Source organism: Dipodomys merriami, unplaced genomic scaffold (genome assembly GCF_024711535.1).
Source record: "Dipodomys merriami isolate MVZ:Mamm:240054 unplaced genomic scaffold, mDipMer1.0.p SCAF_3, whole genome shotgun sequence".
NCBI lineage: Eukaryota > Metazoa > Chordata > Mammalia > Rodentia > Heteromyidae > Dipodomys > Dipodomys merriami.
The window spans coordinates 73,493,015-73,512,220 of record NW_027204492.1 but is presented as its reverse complement, the minus strand read 5'-3'; the positions used below and the strand labels follow the sequence as shown (position 1 = coordinate 73,512,220).

General features: G+C 45.6%; 1 protein-coding gene across 1 annotated transcript in view; it reads left to right on the top strand.

Annotated features, from left to right (window-relative positions):
- LOC138839562 (leucine-rich repeat and IQ domain-containing protein 1-like) overlaps positions 1-16,203 on the top strand; it is a 36,743-nt gene extending 20,540 nt beyond the window's left edge. The window contains exons 6-21 of the mRNA XM_070039128.1: positions 7,873-7,983; positions 8,930-9,037; positions 9,237-9,365; positions 9,620-9,748; positions 9,973-10,107; positions 10,338-10,448; positions 10,982-11,134; positions 11,359-11,466; positions 11,704-11,814; positions 12,414-12,548; positions 13,130-13,258; positions 14,406-14,562; positions 15,055-15,131; positions 15,374-15,419; positions 15,944-15,985; positions 16,070-16,203. Coding sequence (XP_069895229.1) covers positions 7,873-7,983; positions 8,930-9,037; positions 9,237-9,365; positions 9,620-9,748; positions 9,973-10,107; positions 10,338-10,448; positions 10,982-11,134; positions 11,359-11,466; positions 11,704-11,814; positions 12,414-12,548; positions 13,130-13,258; positions 14,406-14,562; positions 15,055-15,131; positions 15,374-15,419; positions 15,944-15,985; positions 16,070-16,074 — 1,686 coding nt within the window. The 3' untranslated portion in view covers positions 16,075-16,203. The remainder of the gene's footprint in view (positions 1-7,872; positions 7,984-8,929; positions 9,038-9,236; positions 9,366-9,619; positions 9,749-9,972; positions 10,108-10,337; positions 10,449-10,981; positions 11,135-11,358; positions 11,467-11,703; positions 11,815-12,413; positions 12,549-13,129; positions 13,259-14,405; positions 14,563-15,054; positions 15,132-15,373; positions 15,420-15,943; positions 15,986-16,069) is intronic.
- Positions 16,204-19,206: the final 3,003 nt, after the last annotated feature.

Sequence of the window (19,206 nt, the reverse complement as noted above, 5' to 3'; positions counted from 1 at the left end):
TTTGTGTGATTTTTTAAAAGATAAGAGTCTCTCAGGACTTTCCTGGCTAAGCTGGCTTTGAACTGCAACCCTCAGTCTCCTGAGTAGCCAGCATTCTTTAATATTTTGATCATAGTTCCTTTCTATAAATTAGAAGTGAGACAAGGGGATCAGATAGTAAACTTGGTTTGGGGAGGGTCATTCATACTGTCCTCCACAGTAGCTATACTAATTTATATTCCCGCCAACAGTACAGGCTCCTTTTCTCTGTATTCTTGCCAGAATCTACTATCTTCAGGCTTTTTTTGAAAGTAGCTATTTCAAGGTTGGTGGATCAGTTGATAAAGTGCTAAAGGTGTCCAACTGTGTATGGATACTCAGCTTTCACAGCAGCATTCAGGAAAGAAGCTGCCCTTATTCTCATGTGTTTCCTAGCTGTAGCATTGACAATCATTTGGCTGTAGATGTGTGGCTTTATTCGAGGGAGTCTCTATTATGTTCCTTTGGTTTCTGTGTTGGTTTTTATGCCAGTACCATGCTCCCTTGGTTAGTATACGCCTGTAATGTGTCTTGAATTCAGGTTCTATAGATACCTCTGCTTGTTCCCTTTATGTAAGACTGCTTTGTCTGTTTGGGGTCTTTTGTGCTACCATGTGAATGCAAGCAGTGTTCTTTTTTTCTATTTCTGTGAAGAGGGCTGGGGGATGTTAGCATTTTCATGAGAACTGTGGTTAACTTGTAAAACCATTTGGGTAATATGAATGTTTTGATTTGTTTAACTGCATCTTGCTATGTTACACAGGCTAGCCTTGAATTTGAGAGGCTTGACCTTGGATTGGTTTAGTTTGAGCATGGTTTGGTCTCTCCAAAAATTCTGTTCAGATTTGATTGTCTTTGTGATAGCATTGTGTGGTGGGTCCTTCAAGAGGTGGCTAAGTCATTAATTAAGAGGAATTAGTGCCTTATATGAAGTGGCTTGAGTCTCACATGCTGAATTAGTTGCCATGAGAGCATATTGTTACACGGTGAGGCTCCCTTTCACTCTAAGTGGCATGCATCCACTTCCACTTAATTTTCCTGCTTTTTTATAATACAATTCAAGGCCCTTGAGAAATGAGGACTGGATCTTGGACTTCTGGGCTCCAGAAACATAAGCGGAATAAACTTTGTTCCTTCATAAGTTATCCAATCATAGATGTTATAACAATAGGAAGTAAACTCAAGTCTGGAATTCCTAGTCTCAAAACTGAAAAAAAGTAAATTTCTACTTTTTAAACCATCACCCAGTCTGGCTGGACACCAGCTGCCCACACCTGTAATTCTAGCTACACAGGAGGCTGAGAGCTGAGGATTGTATTTCAAAGCCAGCCTTGGCAAGAAAGTTCATAAGACTCTTATCTCCAAGTAACTACCCCAAAGGCAGAAATGCCACTGTGTCTCAAAGTTCTGGATCGTTAGCCATAAGCACAAAAGCTCGGGGGCAGTGCCCAGGCACTGAATTCAAGCTCAGGACTAGCACAAAAAAATAACTGCTCAAGCAGTAGAAACAGACCAGTACAGGTCTAGAGTCATGGTTCAAGTGGTAGAATCCATGCCTAACAAATGCAAAGCCCTGAGTTCAAATGACTGTACCAAAACAAGGAATACAGTTATCTAATAAAAATAAACTAGTATCTGGCTCAAAAGGTTTGGGTAGGAGGCACTGGCTGGAGAAGCAGTTCATTAAAACACTAAATCACTAAAGCCGATTTAACTTAAATTTCTGGGATATACTTTATCATGTGTATGCATCTCTTATAATACATTTTGGCATTGCTTCTTATTTACTTTCCTAGATGTGGAATCACAAAGGATCTTAACATTTCTGCTCTTTGCATTGAAGAGACCATTGTGGTAAGGGAGCCAATGCAACTTTCAGTGGGGAAGGGAACACCAATATATGATGCTCACTAAAAAGAATGTCCTGTGACCTCAGAAGTAAGTCTAGAAAATTTGAGATGAAACATGCAAACAAAATTTCTTCACAAAATTTGTGCCGAGTGTGAAACAGTAGATGGGTAGAACCATCCTACAGAGAAGGATAAGGCATTTGAAACTGGTGACACCGTCAACATAGGGCTATGGAGTAGATTGTCTGCAGGAGGGCTGGCTTGCTGGCCAGGGCTTGAAGGATGCGGCAGTACAGTTCCCTGGCTATTGTGGTTGCTGGAGGGCAATTTCACCCAGGTTAGCCTAGTGGTATATCTCTGGGTTGGAGCTGGAGCCCTGAGAGACAAACCTGTACTTTCCTCTCTTCCCATTATCTCTAATTCCTCGTATATTTCTCATAGATTTCCTTTTGTTCACTACACCATAGTCGTGACCAAGATTTCTACTTATATAGAAGAGGAAATCACCAGGTATGGAAAGTCAGGTTCCAAGGTGAGTTTAGTCTTTGTGTGGTGCCACCAGAGGTCAATGATGAGTCTATTGGGAAGACTGGGTCCAAAAGGGAGGAAATGGAGCAGAACTGCAACCCCTAATACTTATAGAAATGATTCTATGAAACAAACCTCCAGTGGAGGTAGGGTGGTGCCTTTTGAAAGGTCACCCATTTTTTGTATTCCTCGTATTTGTGTGGCCCATGTTCCTGAGGCACGCGTGGGCCACTGTGTCCAGTCATTGTTCATTTTGGGGGAGGGGGGGTGCGCATGCGCGCATTGGGTATTGAACTCAGAACCTAGGTACTGTCTCTCAGCTTTTTCACTCAAGACTAGCCATCTACTACTTGAGCTCCATCTCTGCTTCTGGCTTTTCGGTGGTTAATTGGAGATAAGAGTCTCACGGACCAGTTGGGTTCAAACAATGATCCTCAGATCTCAGCCTCCTGAGTAGCTTAAGATTACAAGTGTGGGACATTGGCATCTAGCCCAGCCAATTTTCTTCTACACAGATTGTCTCTATGGCTATACTTGTGGTCACAACTTACCAGGATAAACATCCCAAAGCAGGAGCATCCACTTTCCTTTGAGAGAAAATAGATTCTGAGGAAATGTGCATGGGGAATCAAGTTCTTGGAGATTGAGGACAAATGAGCTTGAGGTCCCCCAGGAGTTTGTGACAGCAAAGACTAGAATCTGTTTATGACTCACCACAACCCCTCCTATTATAGGTGGCATCTGACTGCTTCCCAGTGGAATCCAACATTTTGTTTGTCCACCCTACAGCCTGAGAGGGCTGACCTTGATCACTGTTATTGATGGGCTTGGTGGCTAAGGTTCCTGTGGCCCTAGATAGATTCTCAGGAGACTACCTTTTCTGCCATCACAGTATTGATAGGAATGAAGTGTAGAGCCCTGACACCTAGTCCATATGGGTCTTTGTTCAGGATTCTATACTGCCCCTGCACAAAAGACAGACAGATGGGCCAGGCAACCTCACTCTGAACTCAATTGGAACAGAGTAGTATGAAGCATATCAGGGAGTGAGACTCCCCTTTCCCACTTCTCCTGGCTGGGGAGTAGGATGCTTAAGGGCCTGGCTAGCACCTTCTTTCCAATGGAACCCAAAAGTGCTTCTCTAACTCGAGTCTGAGAATCTTCCCCTTACTCCTCCAGAGACTGGAGGCTCAGCTCCTACCATTGCCTGGTGCACATGCTATAGCAAGAGTATCATGCAGGTTTAGTTAGACTATAAGCAGAGATCAGACCGTAAGTTGAGAGGGAGGAGGGAGGACTGACAAAGCATCACCAAGGGTTGTGTGAAAGGGGCCTCAAGCTTGATTCACAGCAATACCTCCAGACTGATAGTGAAAAACAAGGAAGCCCACAGTCTGCGATCACTGGCCCTCTCCTACAGGTGTGCCAGTACTTGGGCTTAAGTCAGAACCTCGCACTCTAACTTGGCTTTTCATTCAAAGCCGGCACTCTACCACTTGACACAAAGCTCCGTCTCTGGTTAATTGGGAGTAAGGATCTCATCCTGCTCGGGCTGACTTTTTTTTTGGTCGGTCCTTGTGCTTGAACTCTTGGCCTGGGCTGTGTTCTTGAGCTCCTTTTGCTCAAGGCTAGCATTCTACCCCTTGAGCCACAGCACCACTTCCAGCTTTTTTCCTGTCTGGGCTGGCTTCTAACCACAATCCTGAGATTTTAGCCTGCAGAGTAGTTAAGATTACAGGCATGAGCCACTGTCATTGTCTGGCTTCAGGCTGACATTGCATCGTGATTGTCAGATCTCAGTCCCTTGAGTAGCTGGAATGATAGGTATGAGCCATTGGTCCCCTGTTTAGTCCTGATACCTCTTCAGATAAAAGTTAACCATCTGTGTGCTGTGGGGCTTCCTACTATGTCTCGTTTACTACAGCCATAGGCTATGTACATGGCTGTACATTGCTCAGGGCAATGGCACGGTACTGATGGGTAGGAGCCTTTTCTGCCAACCAGATGTCAAAAAAATCCCTTCTGTGCTAGAGGTCCACATCTACTCTTTTTTTTTATTAAATAAGTTTTTATTGTGAAAATACTGTACAGAGGGTTTACAGTTACATGAGCAAGGTAATGAGTACATTTATTATCAAGCACTGTTGCCCCTCCTTTGTTTTTCTCCTACCATCCCTTCCCTCTTACCTCCTCAACTACACTCCCTCTCCCCCCTCCTCCCGCCTAAATTGTAAAGTTCGTTTTTCAACATAGCATCTTGTACATCTCATTGTTGCAATGTGGTCAACCTGTATCCGTATTTAAACAATTTGTTTTTTCCCTTCCCCACCCCAAATTATAGCAACATCAAATACAGTGAAAACGTGGGTTATACTATGGGGGAGGGAGATACAAAGCAACAAAAAAATCAAATGGTACCATATAAATATATTAGAAACAATAGCAAGAAAGAAAATAACACTTGTGTCTCTATCTTGGGGTTCATTTCGCTTAACATCATCCTATCTGGCCTTTTCTGCTTGTTCCAGACATATACTAGTTATTGCAAATAAGGGAAACCACAGGACCTATGTTTCTTTGGGCCTGGTTTATTTCACTTAATATAATTTTTTCCAAGACTTTCCATTTCCTAACAAATGGGGCGATGCCATCTTTTCTGATGCAGGCATAGAATTCCACTATAAATATATAAATAATATATATATGTGTGTGTGCGTGTGTATGTGTGTGTGTGTGTGTGTACATATATATATATATATATATATATATCCCATTTTGTTGATCCATTCATCTACTGAGGGGCAGCTGGGTTGGATATATATCTTAGCTCTGGTAAATAATGCTGCAATAAACATAATTGTGCTGGTAGCTTTAGTATGGTCTTGTTTGTTTGTGATCATTTGGGTAAATGCCCAAAAGTGGGACTGAGTAAATTGTCCTGGCAAAATTGGTTAATCTCCTGTAGAAAACTAAAGCTAGATCCTTATATATCACCCTGCACCAGAATCAACTCTAAATGGATCAAAGACCTTGGAGTCAAAGCAGACACTCTGCAAACATCACAGAATGGAATAGGACAAACCCTAGGTCTCCTTGGCACAAGCCAAATTTTCTTAATAGAGGCCCAGAGACACAATAAATCAAAGAAAGGTTGGATAAATGGAATTGCATGAAATTGCAGAGCTTCTGCATGGCAAAGGACATAGCTAGAAAGATCAATTAAAAAAACCCACGGACTGGGAGAAGATCTTCACTAGCCATACAAAGGACAAAGGTCTCATATCTAAAATATACGTGGAACTCAAACAATTAAATCCCCCAACAACAAATCCTCAAAGAAACAACTGTCCAATAAATAAGTGGGCTAAAGACTTAAAGAGAAACTTCTCTGAAGAGGAAGTAAGAATGACCAATAAACACATGAAGAAATGCTCAACCTCTCTAGCCATAAAAGAAATGCAAATCAAAGCAACATTGAGATTCCATCTCACCCTAGTTAGAATGGCAAAAATCAAGAACTCTAATAACAACAGATGCTGGAGGGGATGTGGACAGAAGGGAACCCTACTTCATTGTTGGTGGGAGTGTAAACTTGTTCAACTACTTTGGAAAGCAGTATGGAGGTTCCTCAGAAGACTCCACATAGAGCTCCCCTGTGACTCAGCAATCCCACTTTTGGGCATTTACACATTTACTCTTACAAAGAATGCTCAGAAGTCCCTGAGCAAATTGCCATTATTGCTCTGCTTTACCAATGGAAAGATGAGGCTTGAGGGTGGGACTCTCATTCCAAGCTAGGTACCCAAACAGAAGAAGCGGGAAACGATTAGGAGGAGCTACCTCCGCACATCAGGCTCTGCCCTCATCCACTGGCTTACTGATCTGTCAGTCACAGGATCCCAGGATTGGCTGCAAAGGATATAGTCTCATTCCTATTGGCTAGGGCTTTGGCAAACATCATAACGAGAAGCACATTGATTGGTGGAAGGAAGGCCAATGACTGTCCTCGAAGGTGGGAAAGCCTGGCGTTATTTGACGCAGAAGATTGAGGCTCCGGAGGTAAGAGCATTTGTGAACAGTCACGTGGGTCTCGTGATGACCAGGCCAACGGTCTCTCCATAAGCTGGACGCTGGAAACATAAACTCTCACTGTGAGGTGTTTGGTCGGGATGGGGTTTTGGTGCAGAGGGTGGGGAGTGATGCAGGTTCAATAGTGTCAGCTGCGAGGCATCGTGGCATCCAGCCTCATCAGTTATCCGGGACTTCTACGGATAGACAGCTGCCATGTCCATGACCCAGTGCCACCACAGATAGACAGAGACCTTCCAGGGCCCCAGTTTGTGAGTTTGGTTCAGAGTCCGAATTAATAGTGACAGAATTGGAAGATCCAAGCCAGGCACTGGTGGCTCATGCCTGTAATCCTAGCTACTCAGGAAGCAGAGATCTGAGGGTCGAGGTTCAAAGCCAGCCCGGCAGGAAAGTCCGTGAGACTCTTATCTCCAATAAACCACTAGAAAACTGGAAGTGGCGCTGTGGCTCAAGTGATAGAGCACTAGCCTTGAGCACAAAGAGGCTTAGGGACCACTTCCAGGCCCTGAGTTCAAGGCCCAGGACCAGCAAAAAAAAAAAAAAAAAAAAGGAAGAATCAATCTTTTAGGGTGGGGGAGAAGAATCTAGTTTCCCAGCAGAAGAGGGGAGTGGGTGCTTGAGTCTCAGTGCTCAACTTCAGTGTCGAGGTTACAAGAAAGCAGTAGCTGGATGCCAGCATCAGATTTCTGACTCTGGAAAGCTTCACCACCACCCTGTCCAGCACTTGGCCAGAGGCAGCCCTAGACCCCAGTGGGGGAGAGGCACACTGGTCCCTACCCATGTGGGAGCACAACAGGCCTCTGCTATCCCCACTTTAACCAAGTAGGCCCAAACCAAGCAGGGTTGGCAGGGCAAAGAATAGAGAGAGCCACTGTAGCTAGCAGGATGGTCAGTCAAAAAAGCGCAACGTCTTTCCTCTGATGCTGAGATTTCAGAAGATTCCTGTGAGGATCCATACATGAGGGTGACCCGGGAAAAATGAGACTTTGTACACTATGCCTGGGAGTTCACTCTTTGCCTTTCTTAAGGGAATAATACAACCCTGGGAAGGCAGGCCTATGGAGAGCTGGGAATCCCTCCCATCAAAAAAAAAACAAAAAACAAAACAAAACAAAAAAACAACATGGCCAAGGGAGGAAATACCTATTCAGGGGTGGCTAAACCTTTTACTCCAGGTAGCCTCCCAAGGTTCAATCCTAGAAAGAAAATGGCTAGGGAGAAGAAATCCCAAGAGGGAGTTTCAACAATAACTATGGAAAGAACCTTTCCTTCATTGGGGCAGGTCAAAGTACCTCTTCATAAAGCAGCTGCTGTATCCCCACTCTTTAAAGTTCCCTTGTTTCCGAGTTCCAAGTCATTCTCCTCTCTGAATTCTGGACCCAACCAGTCCAATCCTAGCAGCAGTTTGAAGAGATGTGAAATGTGGAGGGAAACAGAGCTCCGGTCCATGGCCAGAGAAAACCAGGAGTCCAATAGAAAACCTGTTCCAAAACCCCAGGTGAGTGTAAGTAGCCTATCCTCCCCTTCTTCCTCTCATCATGCCCTTCTCCTCCACTAATGAACATATCTTTTCCCATGTTCCCTCTGCCCCCTGATCATAAATTGTCACTGGCAGCTCACCTTTGTATGTATGACATATCCATGGTCATTATAGTAGGGATGAACATCGGCCACTTTTCTCCCAATATTGGGTGCTCCTCTGTGAGCATTCCCTTTGTAGCATTCTGAATCAAGTCAGTCCAGTGAATTCAACACTTTGGAGAGAGCTGTGGTGTGGAGGAGAAGGGAGACTCAGCAGCGGGGCAGAGAGGACCATTACCTAAATAGAGATTCTGTTCCAGGATCTCAAGTGAGTCCGAGTAGTCTGTCTCACCATGCTCTTTCCTCCCTTAGTGCACAGAAGTTTTCCCATGTTCCCGCTGCCTCTTCCTCAAGTGTTGTGACTAGGGAGCCCACCACCATTAGGATGACACATCCAAGGTCCCTGTAGTAGGTGCAGACATTAGTCTGCATCAGTCCATGGGTCTCAGGTGTTCCTCCGTATAGGAGGTCTAGAATATTCTCCATGCAGCATTCTGGACCAGATCAGTCCAATGAAGGCAGCACTTTGAGGCAATCTACAGAATGGAGGAGAAGGGAGACTCAGCCAGTGGCCAAAGAACATCCTTACCCAAGTAGAGATTCTTCCCCAGGAGCCCAAGCGAGTGCAAGTAGCCTGTCCCCCTCCTCTTCCTGTCACCATGCTCTGTACCTCCAAATCCACATATCTTTGCCTATGTTCCCCCTTTCCTCTCTTCAGGGATTGTGACTGTGATGTCACCGTTCTCACTTGCCACACCCGGGGTCCTTGTAGTAGGGGCAGATATTAGCTGCCTTTCACCCAGAATTGGGTGTTCCTGTGCTTTGGTGGATCAAGATAATCACTGCAGCATTCTTAACCAAAGCAGGGCAATGAGAGCAGAGATTTGTGGAGATCTGTGGTGCGGAGAAGGGAAACTCAGTCGGTGTCCAGAGAAGATCACACACATAGAGATCCTGCTCCAGAAGGCCAAGTGAGTGTGAGAAGCTTATCATTCTCCTTTGCCTGTCACTGTGCTCTTTACCTCCACTAGTGCACATAAATCTGCCCAAGTTCCCTCTACCCCTTCCTCAGGGATTGTCACCTAGAAGCCTACCATCATTAGACTTCTACTACATCAGGATCATTGTAATGGCGGGGGAGGGGGTAGGTATCAGACATTCTCCTTGCAGCATTCTGAGCTGAATCTGACCAGTCATGGAAGTACTTCAAAGAAATCTGTGGTGTGGAAGAGAAGAGAAAATCAGTGGGTAGTCAGAGAGGATCATGACTCAAATAGAGATCTCATCCAAGAAACCCAAGTGAGTATGAACATCCTCCTTTTCCCCTCACCATGCCATCCTTCTCTTAATGAACACGTCTTCGTCCATGTTTCCACTGCCCTTTTCAAGGCTTGTCATTGGGATCCAGAATCCTTGTAATAGGGACAGAGTTCAGTGCTCTCCCCAGATCTTGAGTGTCCCTCTAAGGTCCTTGTAGTAAGGGCAAACATGAGCCACTTTTCCCTCAGTGTTTGGTGTTCCTCTATGGGAGGTTCAAGACCTTCTCCTTGCAGCATTCTGAACCAAACCAGTGCAATGAAGGAAGTACTTTTAAAAGATCTGTGTTGTGGAGAAAAAGGGAATTCCAGCCCCTGGCTAGAGAAGATCCTGACCCAAAGAGAAATCTTGCTCAAGAAGCTCAAGTGAGTGTGAATATGCCATCCTCCCCACTTTTCTCCCCTCTCCTTCTCATCCCTAGTGTAGAGGTCTTTACCATGTTCGCTTTGTCCTTTCCTTGGAAGTTGTTAGTAGGAGCCCATAGTTGTGAGGATGTCACACCCAGGGTTCTTGTAGTTGGGACCGACATTAGCTAGCCAGAGAAACAGTGTGTTTCTCTGTTGAGTGGTCCAAGACGTTCTTTTTGCAGCATTATGAACCAAAGAAGTCCAGTGAAAGCAGAAATTTGAAAAGACCTCTGGAACAGAGGAGAAAGGAAATTCAGCCAGTCGCCAGAGAAGGTCATGACCTAAACAGGGATTCTGTCCCACAAACCCAAGGGAGTGTGAGTAGCCCATTCTCCTCCTCTTCCTCTAACCATGCACTTTTCCTCCCCTAATGCATATATTTTGCCATGTTCCCTCTGTCACCTCCTCAAGATTGTGACTGGGAGCTCACCATCGATAGGATACCACATCTAGGGTCCATGTAGTAGGGGTGGGTGTTATCTTTACCTCTTACCCCCAAAATGGGTGGTCTAAGACAATCCCCTCCCAGCATTCTGAACCAAATCAGGCCAGTGAAAGCAGAACTTTGAGCACTGTGGTGTGGAGAAGAAGAGAAACTCAGCCAGTGGCCAGAGATCATGACCCAACTAGAGATCCTGCTCCAGCACTCCAAGTGAATGTGAGTAACGTGTCTTCCTCCTTTTCCTCTCTCCATGATCTGTCCCTCCCCTAGTGCACAGAAATGTACCCATATTCCTTCTGCCTCCTGTTCAGAGATTATTGCTTGTAGCTCATCGTCACTGGGAGGCTAGATCCAAGGACACTGTAGTTGGGGCAGATATGAGCTGCCTTTCCTCGAGTCGAGAGTGTTCCTCTATTTGGGAGGTCCAAGACATTCTCCTTGCAGCATTATGAACTGAAGGCAGCACTAGGAAGAGATATAGAGTATGGAGAAAAGGGGAATTCTTGTATGTGGCCAGAGAAGGTTAGGACCCAAAGAGAGATCCTGTCCCAGAAGCTCATCCTCTTCCTCTTTCTCATCAATTTTCCTTCCCAGCTATAGTGTAGACATCCTTGCCCATGTTCCCTCTGGCCTTTCCTTAGAGATTGTCACTGGGATTCCACAGTTGTAAGGATGTCACAGCTATAGTACTTATAGTTGGGAGCAGTATCTGTAGCCTTCCCTCAAATCTTGGGTGTTCCTCTGTTTAGGTGGTCCAAGAATTTTCCTCTCAGCATTCTGATCCAAAGGAAGCCAGTGAAAGTGACACATTGAAGAGATATGTGGTGATGAGGAGAAGGGAAATTGATCTAGCGGCCAGAGAAGATCATGAACCAAATAGAAACCCTGCCTCCGAAGCCCAAGTGAGTGTGAATAGCCTATCCTCCACTCCTTTCATTTTTCCTTTCCCCTCCCCTAAGCCACACATCCTAGCGCATATACTGATTAAGCCCTCTGAGGGATTGTCCCTGGGAGCTCAATGGCGTTAGGATGCCATATCCTGGTAGTAGGAGGGGATATCACAGCTGCCTTTCCCCCAGGCCCAAGTGTCCCTCTAGTCAAGAGGTTCAGGACATTCTCCTTGCAGCATTATGGACTGAAGAGATCTGTGGTGTGGAGGAAAAGGGAGACTCAGCCAGTGGTTAGAGAAGTTCATGACCCAAATAGAGATCCTACCCCAGGACCCCAAATGAATGTGAGTATCCTGTTCTCATTTTCCTCTCACCATGTTCTATTTCTCCCCTAATGCACACATCTTTTGCCCACATTTCCTATGCCTCCTGCTCCTTGTGACAGAGTTCACCATCATTAGGAGACCTCTTCAGGGCCTTTGTATTAGGGAAGGACATCAACTGCCTTTCCCCCAGTCTCATGTTTGCCTCTGTTTGGGAGGGCCAAGAAATTGTCTTTGAAGCATTTTGAATCAATACAGGCCAATGAAAACTATACTTTGAAGAGGCCTATCATGTGGAGGAAAAGGGAAACTGGGCCAGTGGCTAGAGAAGACCATGACCCAAATAGAGAACCTGCCGAAGAAGCTCAAGTGAGTGTGGGTAGCCTATGCCCCTCCTCTTTCTCTCCCTCTCTCCTTCTCATCCCTGGTATAGACATCCTTGCCTGTGTTCCCTCTGCTCTTTCCTCTGGAGTTTCTCACTGGGAGACCATAGTTGTTAGGATGTCACATCCAGGATCCTTATAAGGAGGTGGACATCACCCCCTCTAGCCCAATCCTAGATGCTCCTCCGTGTGAGAGGTCCAAGCCATACTCCCTCTGAGTTCTGAACCAAAACAGTCCAGTGAAGGCAGTGTTTTGAATAGATCTATGGTGTGGAGGAGGAGGGAGACTCACTCAGCCTAAAGAAGTATCTATAGAAGATCATTACCCAAATAGAGATTCTGTGCCAGGATCCCACATGAGCAATTGTAGTCTATCCTCCTCCTTTCCTCTCACTACGCTCTTCCCATCCACTAATGACCATCTTTGCCCATGTTCACTCTTCCCCCTGGTCATAGGTTTCACTGGCAGCCCACCTTTGTCAGGATGCTACATTCAGGGTCATTGTAGTAGGGACAGACATCGGGCACCTTCCTCAAGTCTTGGATGCTCTTCTGTTTAGGACATTCAAAACATTTCTTTTGCAGTATTCTGAATCAAGTCAACCCAAGGAAGGCAGCACTTTGAAGAGAACTGTAGTGTGGAGGAGAACAGAGACTCAGCAGGAAGCCAGAGAAGTTCATGGCCCAAATAGAGATCCTGTCCCAGGGGCCCAAATGAATGTGAGTAGCCGGTCCTCTCCCTCTTACTGTCATCATTCCCTAACCATCCACTAATGCACATACTTTTACCCGTGTCTCCCATGCCCCTGGCCGTAGGTTTCACTGGCATCCCACCTTTGTAAGGATTCTACATCCAGGGTCTTGTAGTAGGGACAGATATTGGCCACCTTTCTCCAATTTCGGCTGTTTCTCTGTTTGAGATGTTCAAAACACTTCTTTTGCAGCATTCTGAATCAAATAAGTCCAGTAAAGTCAGCACTTACAAGAGAACGGTGATATGGAAAAGAAGCAAAACCCTACCAATGCCCAGTGAATAGCATGACTTTAATAGTGAGCCTGCCTCAGAAGCCCAAGTGAATGAGAGTAGCTTATTCTCTCCCTCTTACCATGTTCTGTCCCTCCCCTAATGCATATATCCTTGTCCGTGTTCCCTCTGCCACCTCCTCAGAGATTGTGACTGGGAGTTCATCATCATTAGGAAGTCATATCCAGGGTCCTTGTAGTAGGGGCAAACATCAGCCGCCTTTTCCCCAGTCTCGGGTGTTGGTTTGTTTGTGAAGTCCAAGACGTTGTCTTTGCAGTATTCTAAACCAAATAAGTCCGGTGAAGACGGCACTCTGAATAGAACTGTGGTGTTGAGGAGAAGGGAGACCCATATGGTGGCTAGTGAAGGTCATGACCCAAATAGAGCCTCTGTCCTACAAGCCCAAGTGAGTATGAGTACCTCCTCTTTCTCTCGCCATGCCCTTCTTCATCACCAAGTCAGACATCTTTACTCATGTTCTCTATGCCCTTTATCATTACTAGTCATTAGAAAGCCACCATTTTTCAAATGCAGCATTTAGGTTCCTTTTTGTAGAGATGAGCATGAGGAGAGCACTTGGCAGGTGCTAGTCATGGTAAGATTTGCTGTACTCTGTGCATTTCCTGCCCCTCATGGCAGTGGTGAGATTTGCAGCAGCACTGGCTGCTGGTTTGTGTCTGGAAAAGGCTTAGAGTATATATAGGCTGTACAACTTTGGTGTATATTCGCATGTCCCTGATTTCCTTCCTCTCAGCTCTTCCTTAATCCTGTCTGGCACAGGTCTTGGGACTTTTTTGAAACCTCTACTCCTGGCCTGAGGCTGACAGAGGCAGAAAGTGCTGATGAGATGAGCCTCCCACAGTGGATGGAAATCATACGGACCATCATATTAAATGACTAAGCTAGACTCAGAAAGATAAAATACTGCTTGATTTCTCGAATGTGCAGAAGCTAGATGTAAAGGAAGAAAATAGATGTAGCCTTAAATGTGTGAACATTGATGGGGATCCAGTGAAAGGTGGAAGAGGGAAAAAGAGAGTATGAATAAAGTATATTGTAGGTATGTACAGAAAGATCACATTGAAACTCACTTAAAAAGTGGACAAAGAAGCTGGGCGCCGGTGGCTGTAATGCTTAGCTCCTCAGAAGGCTGAGATCTGAGGTTCGAGGTTCAAAGCCAGCCCGGGCAGGGAAGTTGGTGAGACTCTTATCTCCAACAAACCACCAGCAAACCGGAAGTAGTGCTGTGGCTCAAGTGGTAGAGTGCTCACTTTGAGCTGAACAGCTAAGTGACAGCGCCCAGGCCCAGAGTTCAAGTCCCATGACCGACAAAAAAAAAAAAAGAAGTGGACAAAGAATAAGATGAAGTGAATATGATCATATTATATGCCTTATAAAATATCACAGTGAAATATTCCATGTTAGATGAATAATATGCACTAAGGTAACTGCAAAAAAAAAGGAAAAAAATATGATGCCAGGTTTCAATGTCTCAGTGTCCTCAGCTCACCTCAACAAAACATTTGCATACTCAGGGAAACTTTTTGTATTAGATTTCAGCAAACAATCCAGATCCACCTGACGAGTCCATGCAGTGTGAAGAGGTCAGCGATGTCTATATCCACTCAACAACCCCACATACTGATGTACTATCAAATCCCATGCAGCGAAGACTGGGGGGTATCATGTCCAGAGGCCTTGTACCTTCTGGTGAGTGGTGTGTGTTTGAGAGCATTGGAAAGGATGGGATGTGAGGAGGAACACATCCATTTCAGTTATTTCTTGGTGATGGGGCAGAGTCCGGCCTTGCTTCCGGGCTATGCTGCTTGCCTAGGCACTGTTCCCTCAGGAAAAAGGATGTGGGGAAGGTTGATCTCAAGCAACCACATTGATCTGTAAGTGAGGTTTAGGCAGTGGGGAGTGGTAAGTAACAGTGATGAAACTCCAATCCAGAAGTAGACAATGATTTCAACAGAGCCTTTTCTAGCATCAATCCAGAGCCACAGTCCTAAGGAGGACACAAAGGTAGCTGGGGTGACATTTAGAGCCAGGCAAGAGAGGACTAGAGAGGAGTGGAGTTCTTGGGCAGAATAAGTGCAAGTTGCTGCCAGCAGAGGGAGATGCTGCCTCACTTGTGAGTCCACCAGACCATTCCTACCTTCCATGTTAGCTAGGAAGATGGGCTTTGGTGTTCTCTTTCAGGTGATAAGGAGCCACCTGTGCTTTCTGCAGTTGCAGAAAGGCCACAAGAACCATCTGGACAACAGTATTGTCCTCAGGTAATTCCTCCTCTGGTCTCCAGAAATGTGGGCTCCATGTCTAGATTGAATTGAAATACATAATCCTCCCATCATGCGCTCAATGGAGAGAGAGCACCTTCCTATTAAGGATACTGTGTGAATCTTGCCTCAGGGTGGTGGAAAGTGGGGTACACACCCCAGGGTGCGGGTATAAGGGAGGATGAGGAGAAAGGAAGGCAACACATTAATCATTTCTTTTTCTCTGGTGTCTGCTGAGCTAGTGTCATGTGTTACTGAATGAAATAAAGAAGCTCAAGCAAAAACTAGGTATGATGAATGAGGGGCAGATGCAGTGTCGAGAACAGAGATTTGGAGGGTTCTGGGAGCAGGTATCTGGGCAAGACTCATAATTACAGGCAGTATTAAGGGGGCCAACATTCCTCTGGGAGGAGAAAACAAGCAGGTGTGGCCTGGAGCCTTGTATGTGTTGGCTGGTGGGGGGGTGGGGCTCAAAGAACAATGCATTGCTGAAACGTGGGGTATACTCAGACAACCAAATGCAAAGATACCCTCTGGGGCCTTTAGAGATACCTTCTTTGTTTGTCTGGTATGTATTGTTTCTTGAGTGATTTTTCTTTAGTAAGCCTGGATAGCTGTTGGTTTAGGTTGCTTTGGTATAGATGAAACTTCTACATTGAGTTGTGATGGGTGGGTGGAGGTTAGTTCTAGAGTTGTTTAATGTGGGCTATAGGGTTCTCTTCTCAGGCATTTTCCCGGGGATTCTGTGAGGGAACAACATGGGTTCTTTTATCATTATATCTAGAGTACCTGATTATGCTTCTCTATTTCAGCAACCCTTTGGACACTCACTGCAAAATTCCAGTCCTTTGAAAGTAAGTAGCCCACTATACTCCTTCCCACCATACCAGCAGTTCAAGAAGGCCTCTGGATGTCCCTGACTCTGCAGTGTTTGACAGGTTGAACCCAGTATCTTCACACAAGAAAAGCAGCCAATACTGTGAAGCTCAAGAGTTGTGGCCTAGTTGCTTCAGTTTAGGTTTTCTCCAGCCACTGCATCCTCTTTGCCCCTTTATTGCCCCTACCCACTCCAGTTGACAACAGTTTCAAAATTAAATTGCATCTTATGTAATGTGGTCTGCAGTCTCTCTCTCGCTCTTTCTCTCTGTCTCTGTCTCTGTCTCTGTCTCTCTCAGCAGTGGAGGTCATGGGAAAAGAAGAAGGGTGATATCACCTCTAACAGTAGTGAAAAGGACTGGCATTATCTGATTGAGCTTCCTGAGGGGATGCTGGGACCACCTCTGGGCTAGAACCATGAATTCAGGATACTGTGGTTTCCACAGTCTGAGTTCTTAGTGGATTTGTCCTGGCCACACTTTCTTATGTCCCTCTTCTAATACTCTTTCCAGGATCCAAGGAGTCTCTTCCAGAGCTCCAGTCCCTCCTGCCTTTCCCCCTTTGTTTTGCTGCCCTGCTTCTCCCATATTGCTCTTCACTCCTGGTCTGAGCAACCTTGATCTCTCCTGTAGCCCTCCACTAGAATTCTCTCCCATAGAATCATTTCAGCAGGTATTATGGGAAACAGCAATGTTCCAGTTCCAACAACTGGGCCCCATTCTTTCTATGGACTCTTTCTCTGGACTCATTATGTAGTTCTGGTGGCACCACAGAAAAGGACTAAACTCAACTAGAAATCGTGCATTGTTCTCAGCTTCTGCTTAGCATTCACCTTAGCATTCTGCTTAGCATTCACTGAACTTCCATGCCTAGTGATTTTCTCTTCCATATCGGCAGAGAACCTGAACACATCCCACTGTGTAGTGAACCAAAGGAAAAGTTTCAGGAATATGGGAAAGAGAAGGTGGGGATATTGGCAACAGAAAAAGTAGGTTTGTCTCTGGGTGGGAGGTAGAAAAGTGAACCTGTCGTAGCACCACTGAGCCAATGTGGGTGAAATTGCCCTCCAGCAGCCAGAATAGATGGCCAGAGAACAGTACTGCCACATTCTCCAAGTCCTGGTCAGCCAACTAGCCTTCTGCAGCCAATCTATAGTCCTAAGCTGAAAAGAATCACTTCCTAATGTTATATCCTTAAGTGTATGGTTGGCTCAAGCCATATACTGTTTCATACTCATGGTCCATATTTTGTGGGGAAATTTAGTTTGTGTGTCCCTCTTCAAATTTTCTAGACTACCTCCTGGGGGTGGGGGTGGTGACAGGACATTGTTTTTTATGAGCACCATGTTTTTGTGTCACCTTCTTCACCAGAAGTTGGCTTCCTCAACACAAATTCATGTTTAAGTCTGGAATACCAAGGGAGAAGAGGCAAGTGGGGGCATGCCAGCTCCCTTTGCAATGAGGCTGGGTATCTACTTACAGGGGACAAAAGAAGCCAAGGCATTCCAAGTGTGTTGGTCTGTTGGGCACGCTTGTGAATAAGTCTTCCAAAGCCAGGCACTGGTGGCTCATGACTCTAATCTTGGCTACTCAGGAGGCTGAGCTCTGAGGATCACGGTTGAAAGCCAACCCAGGCAAGAAAGTGTGAGACTCATCTCCAATTAATGACCAGAAAACCAGAAGTGGCACTGTGACTCAACTGGTAGAGTGCTCACCCTGAGCTGAAGAGCTAAGGGACAGTGTCCAGGCCCAGAGTTCAAGCCCTACTACCGACAAAAAAAAGAAAGAGAAAGAAGTCGTCCAGCCTGGGGAAGGGAGAGGGTCTGATTTAGGAGGAGAGGAAGTAGAGGTACGGTGTAATGTATAAGAGATCAAATGGATTGTTGCCATCTACTCTTCTATAGGAGGAATTTTCATGTCCTGAATCACAAGAGGGCAAAGGTCAGGACCAATTACAAGTCACCAAACAAAGTGACAAGTTCAGTTCTCTGAAAATGACCACATTGCTGGCATACTTGGGTGAATGACATGTCTCAAATCTTGTCTTATAGAGATGTGTGTGTTGACTTCAGAATAGCTGTTTTGCAACCTCATCTTTGAAGCTCAAAGCCACACCTTGTGGGAAAGGAGAGAATATAGGATGTGTCCATCGAGTAAGGGTCATGGTTTGTACCACAATGTCCTATATAGTCTATGTCACTTCTGGTCCCCACTGATTAAGCTCTGGCAGCCATACTCTCATGCATGGGGTTAAAAAAATCACCTCAGCCAGAATGGATCAGCAGTGGCCACTTAAACCATCCTCTGCAAAACCCCAACTTGGGAACCTTGGCTTGATTACTTAGGCTATATGACTCTGACCTTGACCCAGAGGGTTAACTCTCCAATGGGACAAAACAGAGGACTGGTGTTTGAATGAAGTATGACTCTGTTATTGGAAATCTGTCAACTGAGACCTCTATGCAGGTTTCACCTATGCTAATACCCAGAACTGAGCCCTCTCTTGGGAGGTGCTAGGGAGTAGAGCACAGGGCACAAGGGAATGTCTGTTGAAGGTGATTTATACCACACACAGGATACTTGCTGGCTGGTTTGTCAGTCCTGCTTCTTCCCTCTGAACTGTGCACAGTCCCGGCCCCATATTGAGATGACACCACAAGATAATGTTCCTGTATGGGACATACCACTGACAATTCCAGGGACTGAGCCTTTCCTGTTTAGGAGACTAAGGGTCACAATTAGAAGCTCATGACACAGAAGCCCATCTGGGCACCACTGAAAAGGAAGAGATGAGTTGGGCACTGGTGTCCCACATCTGTAATCCTAGCTACTCGGGAGGCTAGATCTGCGGTCTGCAGTTCAAAGCCAGCTGGACCAAAATGTCCACAAGATACTTATGTCCAATTAACCAGCGAAAAACAAGAAGTGGACCTGTGGTTCAAGTGGTAATGCACCAACCTTGAGCAAAAATTCTAAGACACAGTGTTTAGGCCGTGAGTTCAAGTCCCAGTACCAAACACAAAAGAAAAAACGGTGAGATTGCTTATTTCTTTGCATGTCAATGTCCCTTTTTCCTCGAGTATCCTCTACCAGCCAGGACCAGTGACCCTTCCCTGGTGCAGGTTCTCTCAGACATCCTGCTACTTGGCTCAGAGTAAGCTCACAGTGAATGTGGCTGTGCCATGTGCCTGCCCTTGATG